This window comes from Cygnus olor, chromosome 11 (genome assembly GCF_009769625.2).
Source record: "Cygnus olor isolate bCygOlo1 chromosome 11, bCygOlo1.pri.v2, whole genome shotgun sequence".
Classification (NCBI taxonomy): domain Eukaryota; kingdom Metazoa; phylum Chordata; class Aves; order Anseriformes; family Anatidae; genus Cygnus; species Cygnus olor.
The window spans coordinates 696,133-724,060 of record NC_049179.1 but is presented as its reverse complement, the minus strand read 5'-3'; the positions used below and the strand labels follow the sequence as shown (position 1 = coordinate 724,060).

Genomic DNA, 27,928 nt, shown 5'->3' with positions numbered 1-27,928 from the left:
TTTGAGGTGTGAGAATAGCCATAGGCAAGTGTAATTCATTTTAGAACAACTTTCTTAGCAGCCATATGCCTAGGTTTCAATCTAAACTTTAATCGGATTTTAGCATTAATTTGCACCAAGATCAGTAACAACCTTTCTGCTTTCACATTTAATTTTACCATTTTAATTCATTGATAAGCAGACCCTCCTTTCTTAGGCTTTATTGCTTTGCTATTGCTTTTTAAAATTTCATGTCTTATGTAAGGAGGTTAGCCTTTCTTCTGAAAATGAGACATCAAATTCCATTTGAATAATTTCTCAGTGTATTTTCTGAATGTCTTGTAAGCAATGAGTTTAAGTCTCTAGTCAAGTTGCCTAAAGAGAACAGTGATGGAAGCTCATCATCACGAAAGCTTGGGGATTTCACTTGGTACTGTTACTAATGTGGAAATTAAATGAGTTAAACCACCATTTGCACACCATTTATATTCCCATCATTAGAGGGCCAAAGAGAGAAAAAAGAAACTATTTCCAAATCCTGCTGTCTTGGGCAAAAACTCTGAGAGGATAAAAAAACAAGGTCCAGTGTTTATCAACAACCAGGATAAAAAGGACAGGCTGGTTTTGATAAGGTTCGAGGTCCAAAACCAGTCTGGCATTTCCATCTAACATTTGGGGACTCTCCAAAGTCAGTATTTGTACCTATACAGGGAGTGGTTAAACAATGGCAGGGAAAAACACCAAGTTTATGTTAACTGAAAATTTGGCCCCACATATTACAGTTATGTTACACTAGGTTATATTACAATCATGTTTTGGTTGGATTACTTGATTTACTTTTATGCGCTTTTCTTCTTAAATGTTTTTTGTTGTTGTTGTTTTTAAATAACATTAAGGCCTCCCCTAGCAGATATTACTCATCAAATTAGCAAAATATCTGACCCTACTTAGCATATACATATTTACAATATGACTTGTGAAATCTAATAGAAAATTCCAGAAAAATACTCCTCAGGATACATGTGTACTTGACAAATAATTTTAACACAGGTTTAAGAATAATGTGTCTGACGTTCAAGTTAAGAATTAACAGCTGATTAAAAGCCATATTCAGCCACTTCTTGGGCACAAAATTTAGAGTTCAACAAGGTCCTTCTGTGCAGCATGTAATGGTAGCTAACCAAAAAGAATGGCCATTTGTATTTTTATTTTTGTTTTATGCGAACCATGTACAAAATAAGTGCATGACTTGTTATAGAAAGAGTTCAGAAATCAATAGGATGAACATTATTTATTATAGGCTCAAATCACTTTAAATATCCTATGCTACGTAATATATCATTTATATCTCTTGCATTATGTTGCTCTTAAAGGATTGTGATAACGTGGTTCTAATTTAAGCAGCAAAGAACATTCATTCAGAGGCTGGATGTCTATAGCCCTCCAGTATGAACTGAAGTCAGGGCTCTGATCTGGAAGCCAGGGGGTGAAAATACAGCAGATAAATCAGTATGTTTGTAGTTCTAGTTGGATGTCAGTTGTAGAATACAAGTTTCAATTTGGAGGAGCCTTGGTCAATAAATATTGTTACAGGCAATGTATAATCTTCAGTTCCACACTGAAGGCCTCTGTACCTTACAGAAACAAGACAGCTACTGCATAAGCACTAGCAAATTCAGATACAACTAAGAACTGATTCGATGTTTTGTACCAAACTATGTTGCTGTTGTTGTTTTGTTTTTTTCTCTCAAAGACAGAAATGGGAATAGAAGCAATAAAACTGAGATAAAATGTTGTATTTCATCACCTGACTTGAAACAAGGAAGTGTTCTTGAACTACAGGGCCAAACTTTTATTCATAATACCAGAAAATATAACATAAGCAATGGCCCCAATTGTAGCTCAGGAGATCCCAACAGGACACAAAGAAACTTTTTCACTGGGAGGGTAGTCTACCACTCAAACATGTAACCCAAGGAGGCTGAGAGATCTTTGTCAATGGAGATTTTCAAGACCCAACTAGCCAAAGCCATCACAGATTTAATGTTGTTCTGGTGATAGCTCAGCTCTGACCGGGAGGCTAAGATACACACCTTCAGAAATCACTTCCAGCCAATGTTTCTATGATTCTAAATCATACTAGGTGCCTTTTACTTACACAGTTTCTTGCACAGTTTCACAAAGTTAACAGGAACTTGACTTTAGAGCCCACGATTGGAAACATACTCAAAAATCAGTCTTACTGAAACTGAGTTCACCTATCACTAATACTGATCTTCAGATGTTTGTTTACATTTAATTTTATGTTTGTTTTTTTTTTTATATCAGCTAAAAAAGGATGCTAAGTTATCCAAGATTACCCATCACAGGTTACTTGTCAAAGTACACAGCATCTAAAAAATAACATTTCCATTTTTAAATGTTGATTTTGTGTTAAAATAAAACTACTTTTTGCAGGGAAAGAAGGAGATTAGGAGAAAGTGGGGAAGCATTGCACTTGACAGCCTGGCAAGTAAGGATATAGAAGGATCGCATTCAGATCTTGTTTCTCTGCTTGATAGATTCTTTGTCATGGTGCAATGTGAAACTACACAGTCACTATCCAACTCAGCATTTAACTAACTGATGAAAGACAGAAAAATTCTTAAAAGAGCTCTGGTTAATCTCTTCTCTTGAACAGCCGGGATGTATATTAAAGGCTGATATAAGCATCCACGCCAAGAAACGCCTGCTCGTTTCATTCAGCTAATGAAGAAAATCTCTGACAATAATAAGAGAGCTTTTGGCTAGAGTACTCCTATCAAAAAGCATCATCGCTTGAAGACTGATGGGAATAGTTTACTACTGCGACATGGACTCCTTGGAAACATTCCAAGTAGTCAACAAACCATCTTTCAGTTTATTGCTCTGATTCTGGCCTGTAAATTCCATTTAAAGAGAGAATAATTTGTAGGAATAGTGGAACATAAGTAAAATATTTTATCTTCTTATTACTGACAGGTCTTGGAGTAATCATAATTCTTCTCGCCACGATGGTAACCTCAATTACTGGGTTGTCAACTTCTGCAATAGCAACTAATGGGTTTGTCCGTGGAGGTAAAATCTTTAGGGTTACTAATGCTTTCAAGCCCTGAAAGATCTTTATGTATTATTTTCATACGACGCAAACCAGCGGGACGATAAAACAAATAGTACATCAGCAGGAACCAGAAGGTAACAACTCTAGCCAACTCTAATCACCATCTATAGCATGTTTGAATTGTCACTTTTCATAAATTCCAGATTTCAGTTCAGTCTGTGAAGTACATTTCAGATGTTCCTGCCTAATGCTGAGTGAGAAATGGCATCTGAATTTTCATGGAATTCTTCCATTTTTACCTTTCAGCAGGTCTTTAATATTCAGAGCCTTCCAGGTTGGACATCCTTTGACAAACTGAGCACGAAGCACTCTTCCTTTTTGAAGACTGATGCAGATCAGTGGTATCTTCAATTTAATACTTTCTCGTATAATTCTTTATAATACTCCTTACATTTCAGCTACTTCTTCAAAGATGAGCAAATATTTTCACTGGAAAAGTAAAGTGCATGTCAGGTATTTTAAGATACAAAGTTTTAGTACATTTCAGACCCTTTAGAAGTTGTAACTGATCTGCCTCTGAGGAAAACGGCAAGTTCTTATTACATCATTTAAGCAGAACAGGTATTTGAATACACTTGTATATACTTTCTTTTTCAAATCTTTCAGGTCTTGGAATCATAGTTATTGCTCTGAGTGTAGTAGTAACAACATTAACAGGTATCTCCATGTCTGCCATTTGCACTAATGGAGTAGTAAGAGGAGGTAAGTGAATATCATCTCATGAAAAGTACAAAAATCTGCAGACTTGAACTAGAAAAAAGCGGGAATTGAGATAACTATGTTATAAGAAAAATAAGAATAAATAAATATATTTGGGGTGATCTCTCTTAATAGAACAAACATTAAATTAAAACATATATAATCTTTGACATTTCCTGACAATAAATATTAAGTGAGATGGGATGAAATAATTAACTGACAAAGTAATAAGCTCCATTTATGGTGATATGCCAAAAAAAAAGATTAATGACTCATTGCATCACTCTCTGGGAGCTTTAAAAATGTGTCACAGTACATGATTTTTCATGCTTCATGGATCCAAGTAAAGCAGAACCTGCTTAGAGGTGAGGTTTTCTCTGCTCTGTGTTACTGCATTATGGATCATGAAAAATTGTTTGAAGGTTCACTTTTGCATACTAGTATGTACTAAAAGGATTCTTGCAGTAGAAAGGCATTCAGAAGAGTCAGAAGTCAGAACCAGTACAAAGCACATTCCTTGGTTTTCAGTTAATATATTAATATAGGCAAATCTTTATTATGTTTGTTAGGCTTAAAGTAGAGATTCCTGTGATTTATGTGAGAAAAAATGAGCAAAATCTGAGTATTTAGTTGTGCTGAAATAACAGTAATTTCTGTCTGCAGGTGGAGCATACTATCTTATCTCAAGAAGTCTAGGTCCAGAGTTTGGTGGATCTATAGGACTTATCTTTGCTTTTGCAAATGCTGTGGCAGTTGCTATGTATGTAGTTGGATTTGCTGAAACAGTTGTAGAGCTTCTTAAGGTAAATGTAAATGTTTCATATATATTGTTAAATTGGGACCTTTTATATATACATATTTGTTTTAATGGTGACACTTTTCAGCTGTGACTTAAGGGACAACTTTAGCAGGAAAGACGCTGGTCTTTCTAACCATGCCATATAGTGCTTTTCCATTATTTCTACTTTATGAATATGTCATACATTTCTCAACAAGAGCCTCAAGCATCAGAAAAGGGGGTAGACACCTTATTAAACAGCCAAATAATCCCAGCTATGAAGAGCCAGCTGGACCATGAAATACAAACATTTGGTCTCATGAAATGTTGAAACTGATTGAACTATGACAACTCATTCCTTTCTGTTTCACCTTGTTACCTGATCCCACCAGCTGGGCCAAGAAAGACTGGTCATAACAATATTTTTTACTCTTTCCAGGAGAGTGATACAATAATGGTAGATGAGTCCAATGACATCAGAATCATAGGTACCATAACTGTTGTATGTCTTCTTGGCATCTCTGTTGCTGGCATGGAATGGGAAGCAAAGGTAAAGTTTTAAAAGAACATACAAGCAAGCAGTATATTACCGTACTGTACAGGGTTTGTGCATGAGGGATGGTGGGATTTTTACAACAGGTGGGATTTTCAAAAGCACTCAGCTTCAGTTTATGCTTAGCCTTTCTAAAAGCAATAACAGTTTAATCATTACATTCATTGAAAGCACTATTACTCTGTGCTCTTCCTTGAACATTCATTTAAGAGGGAAAAGGAAGTTCATGTTTCACAGACAGCTTGATTATATTGATTTTTATAATTCATGGCATCATTTAGAGCCTTGGGTAAGTGCTCCTTTTGCCCTTATTTTTGATGCAGTTTGACAGAATAAACAGTAGTTAAAACAATATATGGTTTTATCACTGTAATCTCTCAAGCTCTGATCAGCAGGAGAGCTCTATTTGCTAGCCATTCCTTAATCTCTGATGATATCTGTTATTCCTTCACCCTAAAAAAAAAAAAAGTTAAAATTGGAAATACTTCAGAGTGTAGAAATCAGGTCCATAATTGGACCCTTATTTTCATATTCTGCTGTGATGGAAACTTAGAACTACTTGTAAAGTTCTAAGTTCAGATCTTTTTATTTCTATTAACAGGCTCAAGTTATTCTTCTAGTTGTTCTCCTTATTGCCATTGCAAACTTCTTTATTGGAACAGTCATTCCTACAAACAACGAAAAGAAGGCAAGAGGCTTTTTTAATTACCAAGGCAAGTACTGTTCATCTATCACAGAAAAGTAACTTTGCATTCTTTGTGGCTTCTTACTGAGTTGAGGATTCCACTGAAAAAGGTCACAGGATAAGGATCTTTGGCTCAAATTTAAATAAGCTTGCAACCAAGCCTTTTTCTTTCATCTTTAATTTTGAGTATGTCTCTCTGCTGCTGAATCTGACAGCATAGTTAGCTACAGTTTGAGTCATTTGTGTATCAGCAGAGCACAGACAAACCTTTAAACAGAGCTAAGTGCAAGTGCTGTAGTGACATTCCTGTCACTTCAATATGGCTCTGTGGCTTTGAGATGCACACAAGCACATCCTACTGGGGACCAGACTGAGGAAATCAAATTCACTTCGCTTGTAATATGAGACAGATTCAAACCCAGACGTCCAGATGTGAAAGACTTGATGATTCACCTTCTTCATTAAGTAACTCTGGAATCAAATCCTGTTAGCATGTTTCATTTTCACCTATATTTGCAGCATCAATATTTGCAGAAAACTTTGGACCAGATTTCAGAGGTGGAGAAGGATTTTTCTCGGTGTTTGCCATTTTTTTCCCAGCTGCCACTGGCATTCTCGCAGGAGCCAATATCTCAGGAGATTTGAAAGTACGTATTTCATTAACTTCATAATACTAGCTGTAGGCTGAAAAAAAGAACAAGAAAATTGATTATGAATCAGCACTGTATTCAGTTTTAAATCATGTCTGATTTTAGGAAGCAAAACTCTCACTTTTAAGTACCTGCTTTATTATCTAAAAATACCATTTCACATTTTCTACCATAATACATTATGGGTATTTACACAAATTACTGCAATCAGATTTGGGTTGCTATATCATTTAAAGGCATATTTCAATAACCCGCAGTAATGTAGCCATAATGGCCTATTTGCAGAACATTACATAGAGAAACTATGTGTGTATCTCCTGGTGCTCTTTTGCAAAATTTCCTATAACATCATCCCAAAAAACATACCTGTAAAGCTCATGTTTGTACTCACAAGAATCAGTGGAGACCAGCTGTTTCTGTTCGGGGTCATAGCAAGGGCAGAGTAAACAGAGCATTTAATGAAAGCAAATATGTCCCAATCCCTTGTCACTATGGCTGCTCAAATGAAAAGATACAGGTTTGCAGCTGAGGAAAAAGAAAGGTGTCTGAGGAGAAAGGAAAAGGAGGTCCAAGGGTGCCTAAATATCTTGCTGGGGCTGTTCTGTGAAGTCCTCACTCCTTTTGCAGTACAGCAGTTGCACATGATGCTATCTCCAGCATCTAAACTCTAACTGGTAAGTTAGAGACAAGAATTTAGTTTTGAGTGCCCTCTAGTTTTCACAACTCTTCACAGTGTGTTTAATGCGAAGAGTGTTTAAAGCTAAACACAAAGATTAACTAATTCAGAGTTCAGCAAAGCATTTTGTAAAACATCTCTAGCAAATATACAGCAATGCAATACTTTGCAGCATTACAAGAAAATCAAAAATGCAACAGGGTAGGCAGCAGGGTATCTATAACTCAAGCTTTGGAATCTCATACTTAAACAACAAAAACACCACAAATAAAATGCTAAAAAGTCACCAAAAAGAACTGGCTTACACCTAGATTGCCCCAGCATGTCAAATGATGTTATTTGATTTTATCATATAGACTCACTGTCTTTAGTACCTTAAGGATTTGACCAAAGGTCTGCTAGTTCTGCATTGGCAAAGCAGTCACAAGTTCACCAGGATCCTACCAACCCTGACAGCCGGTTTTGTTTCCCTTCCTTACACTGACTCTATGCCTCATCTCCTTTGTTTTCAGAAGACTGCCTTTGAAGCCAAGCACAGAGAGAAATACATAGAAACTGAGCCACTAATAACATTTATGAGATTCCATTTTTAATTAAAAAAAATCATTGTACTTCTGTCCACTGGGACTGAATCAGCCTCACACAATCTCCATCCTTTTATCAAGCAAAAATAATTCTTTTGCCATACATGGTACTCTCTATCTATGGCAAGCTCCCAAAGCAGCAGCACTTCTTTCATAAGCTATTTGAAAGAGTCTGAACAGACCAAGAGAACCAGTTCTCCTGTTGGCTCCCTGCAGCTGTTTCAGTCTGGCAATAAGTAAAAGTCTATGACCAGCTCCTCCAGGCTGCAGATTCCCCACTGAGCATGTTTAGATGCATTAGACAGATCTAATTAAATTAACCAGCCTCCACAGAAATCCAAAAGACAAGCTGAGTATTTAAAGTGTAAGATTGACAAACTAAACTTTCTTTAGAATTTGTTACAAACACCTGTGTACATGCTTCTGTAGCCACTACACACTTAAGTAGTAGGCTACTCCAAAGTCTGCTTATGGAAAGAGCTCATCTTCCTAGTGACTTCAGAGGGTTTTGGAGCAGGCCTCAAAATGCTAACGGCATATTAAATGTGTTTAATTATTAATATAATTTAAAAGTTGCAAATCAGCAAGAAGCTTTAACCCTAAGATTTAAGATTACAGTGACTAAGACTGCAGCATAAAACTCTACAGAAACAGTGACCTAAGAGATGCACACCAAAACTGTATAAATTAAAGTTACCACGATCTCAGGGCAAAAGGTCTTATGGAGCTGAAATGACTTTGAAGTTATTTTTCAGTTCAATAAGCCCTTACCTCATTAAAAAAAATATATATTAATTATTTATGCAGTTAAGTCATTCATCCGTGTTTCACACACGTCACCAAATTTATATACATATTTTTCCATGCAATTAGCATAGTTGTTGTAAAAGTATAAAAATTTGTGGCTTAAATGTATTCCAGGCACCTATGACAAAAAAAAAAAAAAAAAATCACCAAAGGAACTTAACAAGACAATTCACAGAGTGCTTCCTACCAGAAACAAACACACAGTAAATTATAAGGTTGGTTGGTATTGAAATCCACTTTAAAATTACAATGTATAACGCAGATCATTGGATTCTTTTACTTACAGTTGCATGAATGAAGCTGATATTATTGTGAGACAGTCTATAAACATTATAACCCAGCCTTATTAAAACATCTAATTTAAACATCAAAATAGTGAGGAGTAGTTTGTTGTCAAGATACAAGTACTAACAATTACTAGTTACTGATCACAAAAGTACTGTATTCCGTTCAGGGTAACTATATGCAGCTATCTTACTGATTAACCAAAAACGGTCCAATCTTGTCATCTGCACAAGCATGATAACAACCTCATAAACTGCATTAATGTAGAAGTGTGTTACACTTGCTTAAACAATTGCTTACACCAAAAGCCTGATCCGATTACAAAGACACAGAAGGGTTAGTGAGAACGTGAGCTGTATTCACGTCTTTAAGTGGCTGCCTGCACATCTATTACCTACTGCTAGAGAAAGATGTCATGTTGAACGGAATAGCCTCATGGCCTGGATGTGACCATCCAACAATCATCTGGACCCACTCTACCGATTCAAGCAACTAGATATTTAGTTCAGGAACTATTTATCCATTTTATCATTAAGACATTCAAATAAAGGCCATTGCAGCAATGTAAGGGGAGTTTAGAGCACCCCGAAATGCAGAGTTTAGGACTCTCCTGCTGCTGTAAGCATTAGTTCTGCTCCTGCAGAATATGTTTCTCTAGAGACAGGGGTAGGAGCATGGCACCACAGACTGTTTCATGGCTATTGATGTGCTGGGACAGGAGATGTTGGTGCAGCTGTAAGTGATAAAATTGTACCTTCTATAAGTATCTTCATGTTGCAGTGTGGTAGGACTCACTGGTATGCAAATGGAATCAAAGTGCAGCACGTGAACTCACAGTGGTTTTTGGTCCCTGCTTTATTTTAAGGATCCACAAGGTGCAATACCCAAAGGAACAATGCTGGCCATTCTGATAACAACAGTTGCTTACATAGGCGTTGCAATATGTGCAGGTAAGTATAGAGCCTCTGTTTCATGTCTTAATTTATACAGATATGAAAGTCTGAAAGCCTAGTATGCAAATGACTGATTAAACTCCACACTTTTTCATCCTGTGAATTTTTTGTGTAGAAACAGTTGCTTTGATTTTATTGAATGTAAAAACAGTGAATAAAAAGAAATAATCAGCAGAAACAAAAGTCCCTGTTTGGCAGCTGGATGACATTTGCCTTGTTTGAGTTTACACAAGAATAGAAAAATGATTTTCATAGAACTTATACAATTACTTTTGCATTTGATTCAGTGACAAAGACTACTAGCCTATAGTATCCAAGAGTGTAGTAAAGATTCAAAAACTTCAAATCAATCTGCTCATCTGTTGTTTCTCGTTCACGTTGAAGTTTCATATGGCTTCTATTTACTCTCATTAGTCTTAGTAAGCATTCATCAGTGTCATGGCAACACGCTTATTTTATATGTTGTGTATCAAAGACAAATCAATTGCCTCTCTTCAAGAAGATGCTCTATGTTACTAACTGCTCTACAATATTGGAATGTGAGGTAACAAAAATGGACACAAGTGTAAAAAGGAGACCAGGTACTGTGTTGGAGAAACATGCAATTAAGTTCTCATTACAAGGGTATATTAAATTTCTGATCAAGAAATATTTTTTTTTCTTCTATTTGAACAGTACAGTAATAACGAGTGTTGTAAATGACACTCCTCCTCATGACCAAATATCCCAGCATTGTATGAAAGTCCTGCAGGGTACTCACTTTCCTGGGAGATGAATCTCAAGTCTTCCTGACTTTAGCAATCCTTGTACTTTATGCAAAAGACAGAATACTCGAGTCAAATTTCAGCTCAGATATCACATGATTTGGATCTACATTTCACCTGCAATTACAGTCGCAGCAGTCGTTCTTCGTTTTCTTATAAATTTGTGTTAACACATTGTTCTGTTCTCACAAGCAATAGCTGTATTTCAACTTCAGAGCTGTCTACTATTCAGTGTAATATTTATTTATATACTGATTTGCTAAATAGATAACGGTTACTTTGGTTCTCAATAACATTTTTGACATGTTTGAAAATACCATATAAACTTACGCTTTGGCTGTTAAAGATGTAGAGATCAGCTTTCTACATTAACTCCATGTGTTTCTTCCCCTTCTGGCAGCAAACAAGAAAAAACAGCATAAACATTATCATGAAACACAAGGACTATAGGCAATTTCTCCTGTTCAAAGTTTTTCTTACTGTACTGATCTTTGTAGGGCTGCAACAATTTAAACAGATGAGGATCTGGGTCTCTAAAGCAACTGTGTGTCCTTGTTAAACCAAAAAAAAAAAGTATGTCTGGACCTAGGACCCGCATTGACACGTTACCTTTGAATACTGACACTTGTAAAATTTGTCACAGACTGACAATCTACTTCTCAGTTAACTTATTATTGATCTCCAGTGTCTGGTTCTCTACTTTCAGAAAAATACTAGTCTTCATTAGTCAACTATTTGACTATTTTAAGAGTAACAGAAGTAAATAGTTGCTTACGGATAACATAAGAAACTTAGCCCAAGTACAGGGAAGTAATCTCTGCCTGACATGAAAACATTACTCTTTGGCATGACACTGAGGCAGTGATTGTACAAAATATATGCAGACTGAGTCAACGTACAGCAAGAACATTCTTGTGGCACCACAAGAAAGGAAAATAATAATATGCTGTTGTTTCCACAGCCTCCTGTGTTGTCCGAGATGCTACTGGGAACATCAATGATACAGTTGTATCTGGAATGAGCTGCAATGGATCATCTGCCTGCAACCTAGGCTACGATTTTTCCAGATGCAGAAATCAGCCATGTGATTACGGGCTGATGAATAATTTTCAGGTTTTAATGAAATAATATGTATAATCATAAGCAATGCATGAATACATAAGTACAAACATGCAAAAATATTATTTACTGACAACTGACTGCAACAGGACATCCACTTTCATCTAAAAAAAAGTCTAAAACTGTAGGAATAATCAAAGCAAAACGTCCCTGCATTCCTTATTACCTTCACGCTGCCATCACTAGCCTTCCCAGCACTCTGCTAAGGTCTTCATCTCCCCTTTCAAGAAGTACCATGCAACAGTATATACTCCAACACCTTCAAACTCAAAGCCTAGACTTAACAAAGACCTCAGGAACTCCTGTCAGATGGGCAGCTCATCTCACTGCTCTTTACGCATGAATGTGATTTTTACCTCAGGGGTGCTGTGGCCGCTGTTATAGGCTTGTGCCACAGTACAAAAGCCAGAGTTCTGATTTCTTATAAAAAAAAAAAAAGTATCCAAAAATAGTCAAGTGGGAAGTAATGCGATCTTTCTCCTAGGCCAGAGATACTGTCTGCCATTTTTATTCTTCAAAATAGAGCTTAGGCAAAGGATCAAAGAAAAGCAGTTCTTCTGCAGCACCACAACCATGGCTCCCGGATGTCTGTTCAGCCCCTCAGCTTCACAGCCACGAGAGGAGCTCACCAACTACCTGCACATGCTTTTCAACTAGACATTTCGAACTTTTAAAGACATTTGCTTTTTTTTTTTTTCCCCAGCTGGTTCTGCTAAATGACAGGGCTGGGTAACCACCTTTAAAGGGATATGCTGTTCCTGTTGCAGACTACTTTTCATTCCTTCGCAGACTGTTTTCCTTCCTTCCTCATTCCCACCTCAGTTCAGCTGCCCAGGCTCAGGGGAACCCTTAACAACAGTGACCTCACTCAAGCCATGCAGAGCTTCATTTCTCGCATTTATCCTTGCCAGAGTGAAGTCATAAAAAATTATGTCTTCATCTGACAAATCTCCAGAATTAACTGCTCTCTTTCCTGGAGTACTTCCTACACACCGAAAAGCATCTGGTAATCACATCCATCCACTTCATCTTTTTCTTCCTTCTCTGGTGCTTCTGAACTTAGCAGCCCTTTTATTTTAATAGTGGTAAAAGCCAGGAAAGGCCCCTCCGGAAGGGCTGAGGGAGGCCTGATGGTGCCCAGCATCACAGTTTGCGGTGTGGCTGTTGTACCAGCACAGTCATGTATTCTTCTCTTCCTTTTTTAGCCATATTTAATAATAATAATAATTAAAAGAAAACAAACAAAAAAAAACTCAGACCCTCTGACCACATTTAGCACTTTGGGGCTCTTTCCTGTTGTTTCCACTTTCCCTTTTTACTACCACTGACTATTTACCCATCAAGCAGAGACTGTGACTTATAGCAGCCAGTCAGTACAGGAGGTAAGGAAATCTCACAGATTATCATTTACCTCAGCAGACAGCTGCAGGTTTTTATAAAAATTCAGCTGTGCCTCAGTTGCTTTTCACTGAAACAGGAATAACACTACTCCCCTACCTCACAGCTAGTTTGTAGTATATTGAATTTAGGACCATGAAAAGCTGTACGTAGAGAACTTAAATGGATCTGTGATCAAAAATGTATCCAAATGCAAGTCTGATTATTCTTTTTTCCTTTTTTTTTTTTTTTTTAAGGTGATGAGTATGGTGTCTGGCTTTGGTCCTCTCATCACAGCTGGCATCTTTTCTGCTACTCTGTCATCAGCTCTGGCATCTCTTGTCAGTGCACCCAAAGTTTTCCAGGTAAAAATCAAAATATCCATTTCCTTATACTCTATTTTGCTTCAAATACAAACAATTTAGTCGAACTCTGTGCCAAACGTGATAGGTATTTAAACAACAGTGATCTATGTAGAAGGACAAACCAACGGAAACAGCACGTAGAATGTTTTTTTTTACAGAAACAGACAGGTCTTGGCACCCTCACAGAGGGGGGAGCATTTAGGATGGTAATGTTCCTTTGGTCAGAGCTCAGCTTGGTGGCAGAAACAGGTGCTGGTTTTCAATAGGTTCAAGGCTATTTTCAGGACCACTTCTATCTCCTTACAGAAAGCCAGCCTGTAGCTCAGTAATGCCAGGAACATGCGGCAGCCCTCATTCCTGTACTGGCAGGTGTGCTCAGACAGGCTCTCTCCACACACCGCCAGGGAACCAGCAACGTGCTTCCCAGCAATGTGAGTGGGAACACAGGGCACAGGACAGAACGATAGCTTGCACACCTTACAGCCAATCTCTGATTTCTGTGACAGTTTCCTCCAGTTTAGGCTGTACTTAATTCTGTTCATGTCTTTTTAAAGCACTGGATAAGTGTCAAATGACTGTGATTGTTTTTTCTGCTATAATTTAGCAGGATGTTGGCTTATCACCTTATTTGAACATTTACATGCCATAGCAATAGATGGACTTGAAGTACTAAGATTTAATTTTTGTTTAGCAAAAGCCTAGCACAAGCTGTCACTCACATACAGTGAATTTCTTCTGAAAGAGATCACTGCTCAGCAGAATTAAATTCTGATTTGTCTACCAGGCTCTTTGCAAGGACAACGTCTACAAAGGGCTCCACTTCTTTGCCAAAGGATATGGAAAAAACAACGAGCCAATCAGGGGATATGTTCTCACTTTTGTGATTGCTATGGCGTTCATATTGATTGGTTTGTATATAATTACATAACTGCACTATATGTTTTGAAAGTATATAAACTGATATTTTAATACAATGATTAGCTATGGTTAGAAAAAATTCCAGTCAGGTAAGCACACTCAAAGCCCTGGCAGCAATTTCATCACTCTTAAAGCAAAGAGAAACAAACGGGGGCTCTGGTAATATCTCAGTACAACCAGAGCCTCATTGCCAAAGATACTAAGTAGGTGCAGCTCCTGTTCATTTCACTGTAAGAAGGCAGCGCTTAGAACTATATCAAATAAGGCAATATCCGACTTTGAAAATGTATTTCCAGTTCATATTGTGTATGGATGTGAAATAATTTTGAGATAATTAGGAGGCCTACTCTGCCAAGCCTTCCCCACAACCAGCTCAAAGGCACAGCCCAAATTGCCAGCACTGGTGGCACAAAAACTTAGCTACTGTACTGAGTGTGCTATCACTATTAGCTATTATATTATATCACTATTATTCTGGGGGGTTGGATTTTTAAAATTAATTTTTCCGAGATTTCAATTTCAAATTGTGTGACACTCAATAAATGGGAAGTTTAGTAGAGAGAATTCAGATCGCCATTTAAAAAGCAAAACAATACATTTTGACTAAAAGCCTTTCAAGAAACAAGTGTGCTCTAAATCACATATGTAAAGCTCTGAAATTCATACCAGATCCACATCATTAAGAGGCAGTCTGCAGAACTGGAGTATCAAGTATAACCTTACATGGCATATATATTATTAAAATGAGCAGACACACTAATATAAGTGAGGGTATATCAAGGTGGCCTTAAATTAGTACCACAGGAAAATAGCCAAACTCTCCCTGAATAAAAAATTCAGACAGTATCCAGATTTAATGCAGTCAGAAGAAAGCTATCCACAACCTAGGAAACTGATGCCTGTGTCTGAATTGTGTGTGTGTCTTGCAGCTGAACTGAATACCATTGCTCCCATCATCTCCAATTTCTTCCTGGCTTCATATGCTTTGATTAATTTCTCCTGCTTTCATGCCTCATATGCAAAATCTCCAGGTGAGTCGGCATTCACCAGTGATTTAAGGGTGGGCTACACAGACTTATCTCCGCAAGTTTTCAACTGTATGTCAAAGAAAGCTGCAGTACCTGTAAAACATCTAAGCTATGTGATCTGAGGTTTTACTGCTCCCATTGAATATGATTTTATTTATCTGCAAGAGACAAAAATAATGGCTATAGCCCTTACATTCCCTGCAGTTGTTCAAGATGAAAAAGACTTTGGTAGATCCCACTGGAGCAGAAAAGCTCTTCCTTAGGGTGTTTTTCTCCTCACTATCACTCAACATGGATGAATGAAAAGCTATACTACCTCTGACCACATAAAGTAAGCAAGGTATAGTGGGGTATCATTATGCCTGTCTCTGCCAGAACTATGGCGAAATTTGCAGAAGGTTCATGAGCAGTAACTGTGCTAGAAGTAATACAGCCTTGAAGGGAACACACAGAACAAGAGCAGGTCCCCAGAACAGCATCAGGACAGCTCGACGGTGGCTAGTAGCAGAAATGTAGGGTGGAACACAATGAGGGCCTCTACAAGGGTAACTTGGGAGTTACTCTCTACACTTGTACAGCAAGAGAAAATACAGGCTTGCAGGTATATGCATCACCACAGATGAACAGTCCTCATCATCATCATTAATGGAGGGGTGACACCTTAAGGACTAAAGTCAATCAGCTGAGCAGCACGGTTTTGGGCACACAGGAAAGACATGTTCCTGCTGGTATGAATCAATTATTCAATTCAAGAAGCAGGGAACACATTTTTGATTTCCAGTGTGAAGAAACCTGCAGTGGTAGCACAAATGCCTACATCAACTTCCTTCCTACAGATCTGCATGGTGCCATTTGTTCAGAGGGCAGAAAAGATGAACACTTCTGCTAATTACCCGCACAGCTGAACAAATGCAGATCTGCTCTACATGGCCTTAGAGCTGAGTAAAAATTACCTCTACAGATTTCATGTACGTGCATCTGATTCAACTCTGCCACTACTTAACATTTCCTGACAAAACTGTACCCATTTTTTTTTCTCATTTCCTCCAGTTAATTTCTGCCAATTCACAGTGATAGATTATCATAATTGCAAGGCTGCAGGATAGCAAATTTCTTCACAGCAGGACCTTCCCTCATTACAAAGATGATCCAAGATAGGGTTGCTCAACCTCTCCTTGTATCTTCAGTGCTTTTCTCCTCTCCGAAGAGTCTGCTCTGTAGAACACCTGGCAGAGACCTGCAAACCATGGAGGCTCACTGCTTGCTTCATTTTAATTGCTAGCAGGGGAAGAATTCAATACTGCAGCTGAAGAGCAGCAGGAATAATATCTTTCTAAAGTCAATTGCCAATGATTTTATTTTTATGCAGCGAGGCCAGGCAATTTCCAAATTTAAAAGACACATGCACTTAGAGCATTGGGACAAACTCTCCTCTCAGCAAGCATTTAGCTCCTATTAATAAGTTCTATGCATATGCATCAAAAGGACGTAATAACCTATTACCTGAAGTTACAGGAAAACCTATTTTCAGTTCTGAACCAGTGAACTTTAATTTGGCAAAAACACATATAAGCAGAACAGCTATTCAAAGTGAGGCTGGACAAAGCAGTAGGAAACAGGTTCTAGTGAATGGCTTGCAAGCCCCAGTACTTGGTACGTATAGAAATCTAAAGCAGCCAATACCCTGGAAGTACCTGTTGCCTGAGAACTTGCACATACCCCTCCCACCCCTTCTGACAGAGCCTGAAAAAAACCGCATGTGAGTCTGTATGTGCAAGAGCAGTGGATCACCATTTGCTTTCTGTATTTTTCTGCTCTTCTAATTTCCTCAATTCTCTTTAAACAGGTTGGAGACCTGCGTTCAGATATTATAACATGTGGGTATCACTCTTTGGAGCCCTGTTGTGCTGTGGCGTCATGTTTGTCATCAACTGGTGGGCAGCTCTCATCACTTATGCCATTGAACTCTTTCTATATATTTATGTAACATATAAGAAACCAGGTAAGGCCACAAGATACTTATTTTATGTATATGTTATGCAGCCTCAGCAGACTTTACCGGAATTAATTCTGCTTACAGAAGCAGCCATTCCTTCTTCTTAAACACCTTTCCTTACGGGCAAGTTTGAACCATCATATTAAATCCCACTTTATATAAAATAGATTAAGACAATAGTCTTCTGAACTTTTGCCTTTTTAACAAGCACTTCAGGTTCAGGGCTTTGTACAAATGTTCCAGCACACCAGTTTATTCCCACATCGTTATTACAGAGTTAATTTGGGCTTTCACTTGAGTATCACTCATAACTTTTTTCCATCCATACACAAAACCTTGCTTGAATTTTGCTGTGTTCTTAGCTGTCTCATCTGGCATCCTCACTCAAAAGTGAAACCTGCTGCCAGTATACAATAAAAATACAAGCTGCATTATTCGTGAACTGATCTTTCCCTAGTACCTTCATATAATTCCTCAGTAAATCACGAAAGACAGGCACATTTTACTGCTGGAAAAGATTGCTTAGTAGCTCAGCAAATCACAGGAGCTGTCCTCAGAAATCTGTGCACTATTGCAATACAGCACCAGTATGAGACAACTTAGTCTGGTTATTCATAGCCAAGACTAAACTAACCCAGGTCCAGATTTCAGTGCTAACCATCTGAATACCTTGTTCAGTGAAACAAATAATACAAAGAAAAAAGGCAAATCTCCCAGCATAAGATGTGCTTTCATTGCAGCTAGCTTGATATAGCAGCACCTGGTCTGAGCATGTGTTACTCTTTTCTGTGTATATTACTTCACTGTTGTGTGTCCTCCCTGTTTGTGCTCTCATACCTACTGGGATGGTCTGTGGTTCTCTCCCTGTACACCATGTAGGAGAATGCAGCTGTGAAAAGATGGGGTGTCAGAAAGGCATTTGAAGATCGTTACCCTTTTCCTAGTATATTGCCAATGTCCTTGCTGGAAAGTAACAGCTTAAAGCCTGGTTACATTCACTGAAGACACCAAGCAAAAAGCTATCCATCTCCAACTCTCCAAGATAGTGACTTTTGTTCAGCACCTACCTACCAACAACGGAGTGGTTCAAAAAAGTCTAATATTCCTCAGAAAAGAAGGCCTCTAGACATCCCTCCACTTAGTTTCACTAAGCAGTAGCTCTGTACCTTCACATAACTGGACTTGATCTGCATTCATGTTGACCTCAATGTGGAAAGTTGTTCCTCATCTGTCTCCTTCCACCAAAGAGCTATACAACAGAGAAGACAGGATATATATGCCAAAATTAGTTTGGGAGAACAATTTTTGCCCCATACAGAAGAATAGAACTAACCAGAGCTTGTGATGTTCCCGGCTAATGGATTAATTTGAACTTCCTGAAATTCCACACCAAATGCGTTGCTCAGGGCTGTCCATTTTATACACGGGGGAAGGGTACAAAGTTAATGAAACATAGAAAAAACCATTTCCCAAGCAGAGAAAGAATGTTGCTTATGCTTTTTATAAAAATGAGACAATTCATTTGCATGTTGTTTTTGCATCACACAAACTAACTTGTTCTTATGAAGCATAAAGAAGGGTAGATCTATATCTAAGCATGGGAGAATATACGCTGTTTTGGCTCATAGGTAACGATTGCTGACCTTTGTAATAGAACACAGAGAAAATCCCAGGGTTTAATATGCATTATTTATCTTTATTATATGCAGAAGTAAATTGGGGCTCTTCTACACAAGCTCTTTACTATATTAATGCCTTAGACAGTGCTCTGGCATTAACTGCAGTGGAAGATCACGTGAAAAACTTCAGGTAAGATTTCCAGTGAACAGCTGAATGGCTTACTCTGAATAAGTACATTACCTAATTAAATACAACCTGTTTTTTCCTCCTAACAGACCCCAGTGCATAGCATTAACAGGAGCTCCTATGATCAGGCCTGCTCTGCTAGACATCACACATACTTTCACAAAGAACAACGGGCTGTGTATCTGCTGTGAAGTGTATACGGTAAGGTCAACTCACATAAATCCAAAAATTCAGCACTGGTGGATGCTGCATATCCCCATTACACATTCCACTCTCACTTGGCACACAATGTTCCCACTGGTGCTGACAAGCTTCTGTGCAGACCGTGAAAAAGATTCACACTGAGAATGAATTTTGTCGTAAGTCTTGACAAGAAGCTATCGGCTGATGCAGAGCCTGTTGGTAAATGCCTCATTGAGATGCATTTCAGAGATCATAGTAGACAGACCAAAAAAATGATAAAAGTTTTAAAAAATAAAGCATTGCAAGATTTTTTTTTTTAAATTGACACAGTAAGGCTTAAAAAAAAAGAAAAAAAAAAAGAGTGAGGTAGAGTTCTCTCAGAAATATAGCACAAGAGACCTGAGCTCTGTTTCCAGCTTTGCCACTCATTTGCAGGGGGTTGGCAAGTAATTCAGATCTCTGCGCAGTGCTTTCTCCAAAATTGAAACAATGCTAATTTTGAGGATAAACATGCTTTTCCAAGATCTTCTAAAGAAAGAAGCAAAATATATTTCTAGCTATAAGTAGACAGGAAGTTATGCATTTTAAAAGGATGAACATTAGATTTTAATTAGGAAATGACAAAAATAGATGGGTTTGTAATATAGAAGAGAAAACGCATTTTAGATACTACAACAATCTTTTGAGAGGAAAGAAAAGGTCCATGGCACTAAAAGGGGCTGCAGAATCTAACTAACAGAGTCACTCCAGACAAGATAATGTATTCTTCCACATGAGCATAAGAATAATTCCTTTGATGCTGTCACTTTGTAGAATGGGAGTATAGAGGAGCTACATGTGATTTTTTCCAAACTGAATGAATCTATAAAGAGTGAATGGCTCTAATCCTTTTCTATTGTAATTATTGGTAGCTTTCCCACTGCATTCAATAAGCACAGAATCAAACCCAACAAGATCCTGAGATTAGGCAGATTCATAAGGTTGAGTTCCAGCATGTTTTCTGATTTATTTAGGCATGTTTCTCTGATATTACTACTTTCTATGTAGAACTGAAATTTCATTTTAGTCTACTAAAAAAAAAACTATTTTGCCAGTGTAAGCATTTTTATTCTCCTATTATTTCTCCAGTAACAAAAGCTAAATTTAATTTGGTTGGTAATAAAAGTGTGACACAATGAACCTTAGCAATTTGCAAAACTATGGCAACAACCGGATGATAAAATTCCTGTGTCCTGGGAGTGGGAATGCCATAATGTCAGAGAGTACTTCGAATCAGTTTGCTGCCATAGTACAAGACTGTGAGGTGTCTTACTGTCACATAAGCTTCCAGGGCTCCAGAGAGAGCTATGACTGGAAATCCAGGCACTGTACTGAAGACACAATATATATCATAACAAACACAGAGAGACCATTTACCCATAAATGTAATATCCAACATATTTTGCCTCAAAGGCTGACATACTGCTAGCTATGCATAAAGTTTTGAGACTATGCCAAAGGGAACATCTTCCATTCCCTATCCCCAAATGGGGGCAAGAAACTTCCTGGGAACATGATAATGGAATGTTCACAGATGGGTAAAATAAATATGGGAATTTAATATAGAGACAAACAGCTTTTAAACCATCTTTAAGGTTGTGGCTGCATGTTGGCTTGAACAGTGATTTTCCAGTGAAAAGGGCTATTCTGCTTTTTCTCTCTGCTTTCACAAATATTTTTGCAAGGTTAGTCTTCATCTGTGCCACAATTCACTGCACAATTGCTAAACATGAACAGTGATACAAAGGAGGAGCAGGGAAGGACAGATAGGCTATCATCTGATGAAGTGGGACTGTCCCCTTGGACAGCAGAAGCATCTTATATAGTGCAAGATAGTTGTAAATGTTTTTTTGTTTTTTTTTTTTCCTTTTCACGAATTCACAGGTTCACGAATAATGCAGCAAACTCTTCTCAAGTTACACATTATTAAGAAATACTCTGGTAAGCTTACTGTCACCCAAGAGTGCAGTATGGTCTCTGAAAAATCACGTGCATTTACATCCCTCCTCCTGTGCTTTCCAAAAAGTCATGCATTAACAGAACTACGTGAGGGACGATGCCTAAGTAAGCATCAATCCAGCCTGCTTTTGATCAGATCAAAATTCACATTATTATTTGAAACAATGAAAAATGCGCAGATAAAACATGACACACAAACTCTGCCAGATCATTTCATTTTCTTTTTCAGTGCTGCTTTATACGTGGAACTTGCTGAAAATTTTCTCCTTTTCTATCTCCTTTTCTCCCTTTTCTAACAGCCAACACCAATTAAGTGAAAATAAATGTATTGCAGTTATTTCTACATCTCTATAAACATACAGTACATCCAATTTCCTTCCTTCCAGGAAAAAAAAAAGAAAAAAGTACTTCAGCAAGGCTGAAAAGCTCTGAGACAAAGAAATTCTGAGGTTACAATCCATATCACCCCTTTCAAATTGTTTTTAAATTAAGTGATTCTTCCTGTACACTTCATTTCAGAGTGTATGTCTTTCAGTTTTACACTGTTCTCGAATGGGAAATTTTGAGCCTATAGTATTTGTTATGGCTAAAAAAAAAAAAAAAAATCTAATTCTTCCTCTACTCAATTTTAACCAGTTTCCTAGCTTAGCAGGAGAAGCTACCAGATACTAACTTACTTTAAGTGTGAAAGATTTAAATATGAATTTTGAAATATAACCTCCTGAGCATGAGTTTACCAAGCCTTTCTAGTTTTATGTTTTATGAAAGTTTTACTGAGTTCTATTAGTTTCCTGTCCCTTTGTAACCAAAATGGCAGCTTGCGCCCTCAAAACTACTAGAAATTATAAAAGAGTAAAGCGGTGACTGCAGACTGCATGAAATGCGACTCTGCAGCAAACTCAAGTTCTAAATCATGTTTCTAACAAACCAGTCTGGTACCACTTCCCGTATTAGGAACAAGCAAACACACTCACTTGATTTCAAGCGCTTCCAAGTTATCTGCATCTTTCTGACACATCTAATTACTACTTCTGTCTCGGATGTTGCTGGACACACTCCCACAGTTTACAATCCCACTTTCTATTATTCCTCGGAAAGCAAAAACTACCTGTGCAGCCAGTAATACTCCAAAGCCAGTATTTTGAGCATCCCTCTCTGTGTTTCGTCTTCACTGCAGAAGAGCTAGACTACTGTTACAGCTTTCTAAAAATCAGTATAAAAGGGAATAAACAAGGCCTCACAAACCTTAACCTCATACTTAAGAGCACAGATTTTTGAAATCAGTTAAATTCCAGATATATGCTCCCCAAACTTATCTTTCTAAATTCCCTGCTTGCAGCCTTGATGTCTCCCCTGGGCCAAATCTTTCTGGGGACTGACTGCCAAGCCTTTCTCTGCTGAGAATGTACTAGGTCTTATGACTTGGATATAGACACGGATTTTGCCTCATTAAATTACCAGATGACCACAGGAAGGACCTGGTAACAAAGGCAGTGACATGTTTAATTGTATGGCAACATCTTTCTCTTCTTATTAGTAGATAGTAGTTTAACACGGTGTATTTAGATCTGCTCAGCCTTATTTATGTAATCAAGTCAGGAAAGGAGTTTATTCACTCTGAGATGTTTCATCATACCTTAGATACTTTTCTAAGATGCTACAGCCCAGAGTAGTCATCCTTTCTGTCAGAATCACTATATTTAAGTAGCATTAACAGCCTCAGCCTTCTTGAGCAGAATGTGAATTATGTTAGCAGCCTAGTTCTTTTCAAAGGCTTGAATCTCTGCGGACTCTTTTGGGAAATGTATTTTTCTGACTCTCTCCATTTGCTCCCACAGCAGACTAGGTAACTCCTTCAAAATCACTCTGTGATGTATAATACAAAGCCTTCTTAATAATATTTTATTGTATCATGCAGGGACCACGCAAGCTGTGTGTTAAGGAGATGAACAGTGGCATGGCAAAAAAGCAGGCCTGGCTTACAAAGAACAAAAGAAAAGCCTTTTATGCAGCAGTGGCAGCTGACAGCTTCAGAGATGGAGTCAAAAGTCTCCTTCAAGTAAGCTTTTTGTTTACAGAACACATAGAAGAGTGCTACATCAAAGCATCCCTTTACGGAAAGCATTTCTGTTTACTTGTTAAGAAGTCCTGTGTATGTATGGAAAATGTTATAAATAGAGAGGGCATTCTGGGGGTACATGTATTTATATTTCATAAACAGATCTAGTTCTGGGCTATGGGATTAGGAGACAAGGCAGGCTGATTCTTTCCTAAATGAACAAGATACTTCCTTAAAAAAAAAAAAAAAAAAGGCCTCTACAGGGCAACATATGAATGTCTGTGCAGCTGACACTTGATACACTTCAAATCAATTCTATTGCTTGGTATTATGCAGCATAATAAGTATCTAAGAATTTTTTGCATTTATTGAAAACAAAGTGTAATAAACATACATTTTTTGCAAACAGAGAAGGCCATCTAAAAAAGTGGGCAATATTTTTCTATTACCCTAAGAATACAGCAGACTTTTTCCAAAAGTCCATTTTTAAATGTCCATAACAACAGAGGCACTTTTTATATGTTTTCCATTTCTCTGTCTCTCAAATGTATTTAAACACAAAAGTAAGTACTGAGACAAAATGCAGAAAAAATTTGTTCTATCAAAACTTGACATGGATACTTCACCTTTGGTTTAAGCATCGTCTCAGAAGGAGATCCTTCTAATGATTTTGAGAACAATCATAGTCTAAAGATCTCTTCCTTTCCATTACTACCTAAACCACAAATAACTCCCAGCATACAAGAATAACCATATAATCACTGTAATAACCTAAGGACAAATGTATTGGCCTGCCAAGCACTTATTCATTTGAATGTAAACAATGCAAATGTAACAGTGTTACCCCAAAACCAACCAAAAAAAAACACAAAAAAACCAATAACAACAAAGAAAGAAACAACAACAAAAAACATACCAAGATTTCAACAGTTTTTTGTATTTTCTTTTTGCTTTCAGTACAAATTGGCAAACGTAGTAACTTTATGTATTTGTATTTGTGGATCTCCTCCTGAAGGTTCCCAATACACCGAGTATTCAGATTTCTATAAGAATTACGTTAGCTGAAACTAGAACTGATAGCCCTTACTTTTTCAGGTTTTAGCATCCAGGTCCAGTTTTGGAGGCAAAGTAATATATTGACAATCCATTTGTTCTTCCTGTTTATAAACTGTAATTTTATCTACAGAGCATGCTTAGCTGCTTCTGGATAAATAACCTTTTGGAATGAACACAGCAGAAACAGAATAGAACAGCAACAGTTTCTAAGCTCAAGGCAAAAAAATATTCTTAAGAGGATATGCCTTCTCTACATATCTGAGGTGTTTAAAAAGACTTCAGACCCAGTTAATCTATTGGGTATTCCAAATCTGATAAAAGCTTTATGTTATTATCTTAGAATGAGCATACAAACAGCGCTTGAACTCTCTCTTGATTACAAGTTATTGAACCATTTTAATGAGAGCATGTCAGAAGAAATGCAAATGAATGCTTTAGCAAATTTAGAAAAAACTACATTTCTGTCATCTAAAAATCATTTATAGTTGGAATGATTTAGAGCTAATCTTTTTGCATGGGTAGGAGCATGAAGGACATTCATGAAATACAATCTAGTCATAAGCGTATCCAGAACATTATTACTTCAGTTATCTTTCACCATTACTTCTCATTTACAGTAAGAGCATGTGTGTGTGTATTCTCAAGCAGTGTTTTAATATTGATAGGCGTCAGGCTTGGGTAGAATGAAACCAAATACCTTGGTGATTGGATTTAAGAAGGACTGGAGAAATGCTGCTGCCTCGCAAGTTGAAAACTATGTGGGTGTTATACAGTAAGTCACAGTTCAGCATCACCTTTTTCACTCCCTCTAGTCTAGATTAATACGGCATTTCCATACAACGGTTGGACCAGATGATCTTGGAGGTCTTTTACAACCTTAATGATTCTATACAGAACTTAACATGTAGAAAAATGTAAGAATAAACCTAGAGATCTGGGTTCACACATGCTAGCTCTGTAACAGAACTTTCTGTTCATAAAAAAGCACTCCATGGCTTCACTCACCTTGCAAGATCTTCTTAGAAAACGTCTGGCACAGTTGGAGGTTATGTGGCTTGACAATGCTACATAAAGAAGCTGCACTGCTGTCAGCAGTGCTTTTGCAGAACTATATTTTCTCTCTCTTTTTTTTTTTTTTTTTGTGGGCAGGAGCTCTGAGAAAAACAACCCTAATGTACACACTTAGGGAATAAGAGAACATCATGGAATTCTTCTTTTAAGCCTAGGAGACAGAGGAAAAGCCTTGCTTCAAATCTCTGTGTGCCTAAGGCTCAGCAGCTCTGTGGATTGGGATTTAGCCAGAAACAGTCATTTAGAAACAGGCTTCTCAGATTCTTGCTCAAAACTCACCTGCAAACCTGCTGCAAGTCATAGAAATACAAAACCCACCCCAGCTTTGTTATTTCCTCAGAGAAGGGAGAAAAAAACAGCTAATGGCAACCTAACTCCTAAAAAGTGTTGTGTGAAACACCTGTTATTTTAGGAATAGCCTATCTGTTTCCATACCCAATGGTACTTTTCTTCCCTCCCCTCAAATGAAGGAAAAAATTTGATAGAACTGTACTTGATTCTTGGGCAATACCTCCTGCAATTTTACCCAGAATAGCCCAGCACACGGCAGGAATACCTCCACTGAGCACTAACACTTTTACTCACCAGCTCAAGGCAGCTTTCCTCACTGACATGCATGATATGAAATGATATATATTCTTTTTTTTTTTTTTCAGTGATGCCTTTGATTTTGAGCTTGGCATGATTATCATCAGAATTAGCCAAGGATTTGATATATCTCAAGTCCTCCAGGTTCAAGGTATGTGGTGACTCAGTAGTCAAATTATACTTCACATCTATGATAGTTACATGCTCAGCACAGGGAAGATTCTGACCAATACTCTTAGCATCACCATCTGGTTTCTAGATTAGTTCCTACACCTGTAACTTCTACAGTTCCTCATTGCTTCTGCAGTTTCAATCCTTCCCAAAATCCTTGCTAGAAGCAGATGTCCACTGGTAGTTACAGGAGGCCAACCCTCACATGCTAATGGGTTCTGCACAAGAGAGAACTGAACTCCCAAAGCACTCGTAGCACAGGCACAGGCTAAAGCAGTAAAATCATGCTGTGCCACAGCAACCAGTTGCTCCAGCATGATTCCTTCCTGCTCTTAGCACATCTTCCTCAGTCTGCCTACCTGAGATCTCCGGGGCTGATGGGAATCAGGAAGCTGTGCTTTCAGTATCACCTCTGTGGAACGCTGTGGCCCAGAAAGCCGCAAAAATCTCAAAACTGCAGGAAATATCAATTCTCCTTTTCACCTTTTTGTTCATTCTTCCTTAGATTAGCAGCAGCAGTTGCAAAAGGACTTTCAAGAGCTACATTTATTGGTGGCCTTTGTTTTCCCTTTCCTCTTTAGGACACCAGAGTTCTACTGGTTCCTCATGTAACCAGGGGAGGGAATGGCTCCATATAAACACCCTATTAGAACAATTCTCCAGGTTTTCAGTACAATAACTTTTCCATTTCCTGTAAGCTTGTTCACTTGAGCAGACAGATCCAATCTAAACCCGGAAGTTACTCCCAGTGTCCCATGTACACCTCACCAGAGAAAGTTTTTGTGATACAAATTAGATAAAATCTGTAGACAAGGAATGTAGATGTAGGCAGGAAAAGAAGAATGGTGACTCTTTGCTGCCGCCTGCTGTAAATCTGCCTCCAGCTTCTCCCCACAGCATCTCTGAGACCCGCTGACAGACCGTGCTCAGGACTGCTGAAAGAACACCCAGAAAGGACATAAGTACCTTAACTCAGCTAATTAAAACAAAAAATATTTCTCCACTAAAGAGGATGGATTCTAGGGATGAGGCAGCCCCCAAAAGCAAATCACCTACGAATTAAAAGGCACTAGAGACTCCTTTTTAAAAAACAAACAAACAAAAAAAAACCAAAACAGTAGATGAGTATTCACCCAGGAGAATCTCTGGTAGTCTGATGTGCATGGAGAGCTACAGTGCAACATGACAAGAACTTAAGAAAATACTAAAAATAGATTTATGCTTCCCCCAACCTGTGGATACCTCAAGTAGAACTGCCTGCCTCTTCATACTGAGAGTCAGAAAATGACTGCTCAGAAGATACAGGCATCCAGTGAAATTTCAGCAACTACCAACTTTGCATTCTTACAAACCAAGTTTTAAGACACTAGGAATGAGAAAGAATTAGAAACAGTAGAGCAAATAAAATAAAACCCCTCTCATATGCAGAAATGTTTTGAAGCAGATGCAGTCTCCGAAATGAAAAAAAAAAGACTGTATTCTACTCTATTTGCTATGGAAGTCTGTTCAAGAGAGAAACTGAAATTCTATTTGTGAATAACCATTAAGTTGGTGGTTATCATCACCTCTAATAACCAGAAGCACAAGGTTGTCATGGATTCTAAAGTAAAAGAAATGGTATTCATTTACATTGGCAATTGA

At 37.9% G+C, this 27,928-nt stretch overlaps 1 protein-coding gene and 1 long non-coding RNA gene across 4 annotated transcripts in view; one reads left to right on the top strand and one right to left on the bottom strand.

Annotated features, from left to right (window-relative positions):
* Positions 1 to 27,928, bottom strand: part of LOC121075972 — a 58,689-nt gene that overhangs the window by 13,345 nt on the left and 17,416 nt on the right. Inside the window, exons 1-6 of one of the 2 annotated variants that reach the window (XR_005823275.1) lie at positions 19,744 to 19,949; positions 18,522 to 18,604; positions 10,883 to 10,945; positions 10,549 to 10,669; positions 4,967 to 8,668; positions 3,358 to 3,547 (exon numbers count right to left, since the gene is read on the bottom strand). This is a non-coding gene — a long non-coding RNA (uncharacterized LOC121075972). Of the gene's footprint in view, positions 1 to 3,357; positions 3,548 to 4,966; positions 8,669 to 10,548; positions 10,670 to 10,882; positions 10,946 to 18,521; positions 18,605 to 19,743; positions 19,950 to 27,928 lie in introns of those variants that run through there. The other variant, XR_005823276.1, reaches the window with a different exon arrangement.
* Positions 1 to 27,928, top strand: part of SLC12A1 (solute carrier family 12 member 1) — a 49,231-nt gene that overhangs the window by 8,090 nt on the left and 13,213 nt on the right. The window contains exons 4-19 of one of the 2 annotated variants that reach the window (XM_040569792.1): positions 3,725 to 3,820; positions 4,481 to 4,620; positions 5,035 to 5,145; positions 5,750 to 5,861; positions 6,353 to 6,480; positions 9,701 to 9,785; positions 11,514 to 11,665; positions 13,306 to 13,413; positions 14,198 to 14,321; positions 15,261 to 15,362; positions 17,206 to 17,361; positions 19,065 to 19,164; positions 19,251 to 19,362; positions 23,261 to 23,401; positions 25,123 to 25,229; positions 26,185 to 26,267. In XM_040569792.1, the coding sequence (XP_040425726.1) occupies positions 3,725 to 3,820; positions 4,481 to 4,620; positions 5,035 to 5,145; positions 5,750 to 5,861; positions 6,353 to 6,480; positions 9,701 to 9,785; positions 11,514 to 11,665; positions 13,306 to 13,413; positions 14,198 to 14,321; positions 15,261 to 15,362; positions 17,206 to 17,361; positions 19,065 to 19,164; positions 19,251 to 19,362; positions 23,261 to 23,401; positions 25,123 to 25,229; positions 26,185 to 26,267 (1,857 nt within the window). Of the gene's footprint in view, positions 1 to 2,979; positions 3,076 to 3,724; positions 3,821 to 4,480; positions 4,621 to 5,034; positions 5,146 to 5,749; positions 5,862 to 6,352; positions 6,481 to 9,700; positions 9,786 to 11,513; positions 11,666 to 13,305; positions 13,414 to 14,197; positions 14,322 to 15,260; positions 15,363 to 17,205; positions 17,362 to 19,064; positions 19,165 to 19,250; positions 19,363 to 23,260; positions 23,402 to 25,122; positions 25,230 to 26,184; positions 26,268 to 27,928 lie in introns of both variants that reach the window. The other variant, XM_040569793.1, reaches the window with a different exon arrangement.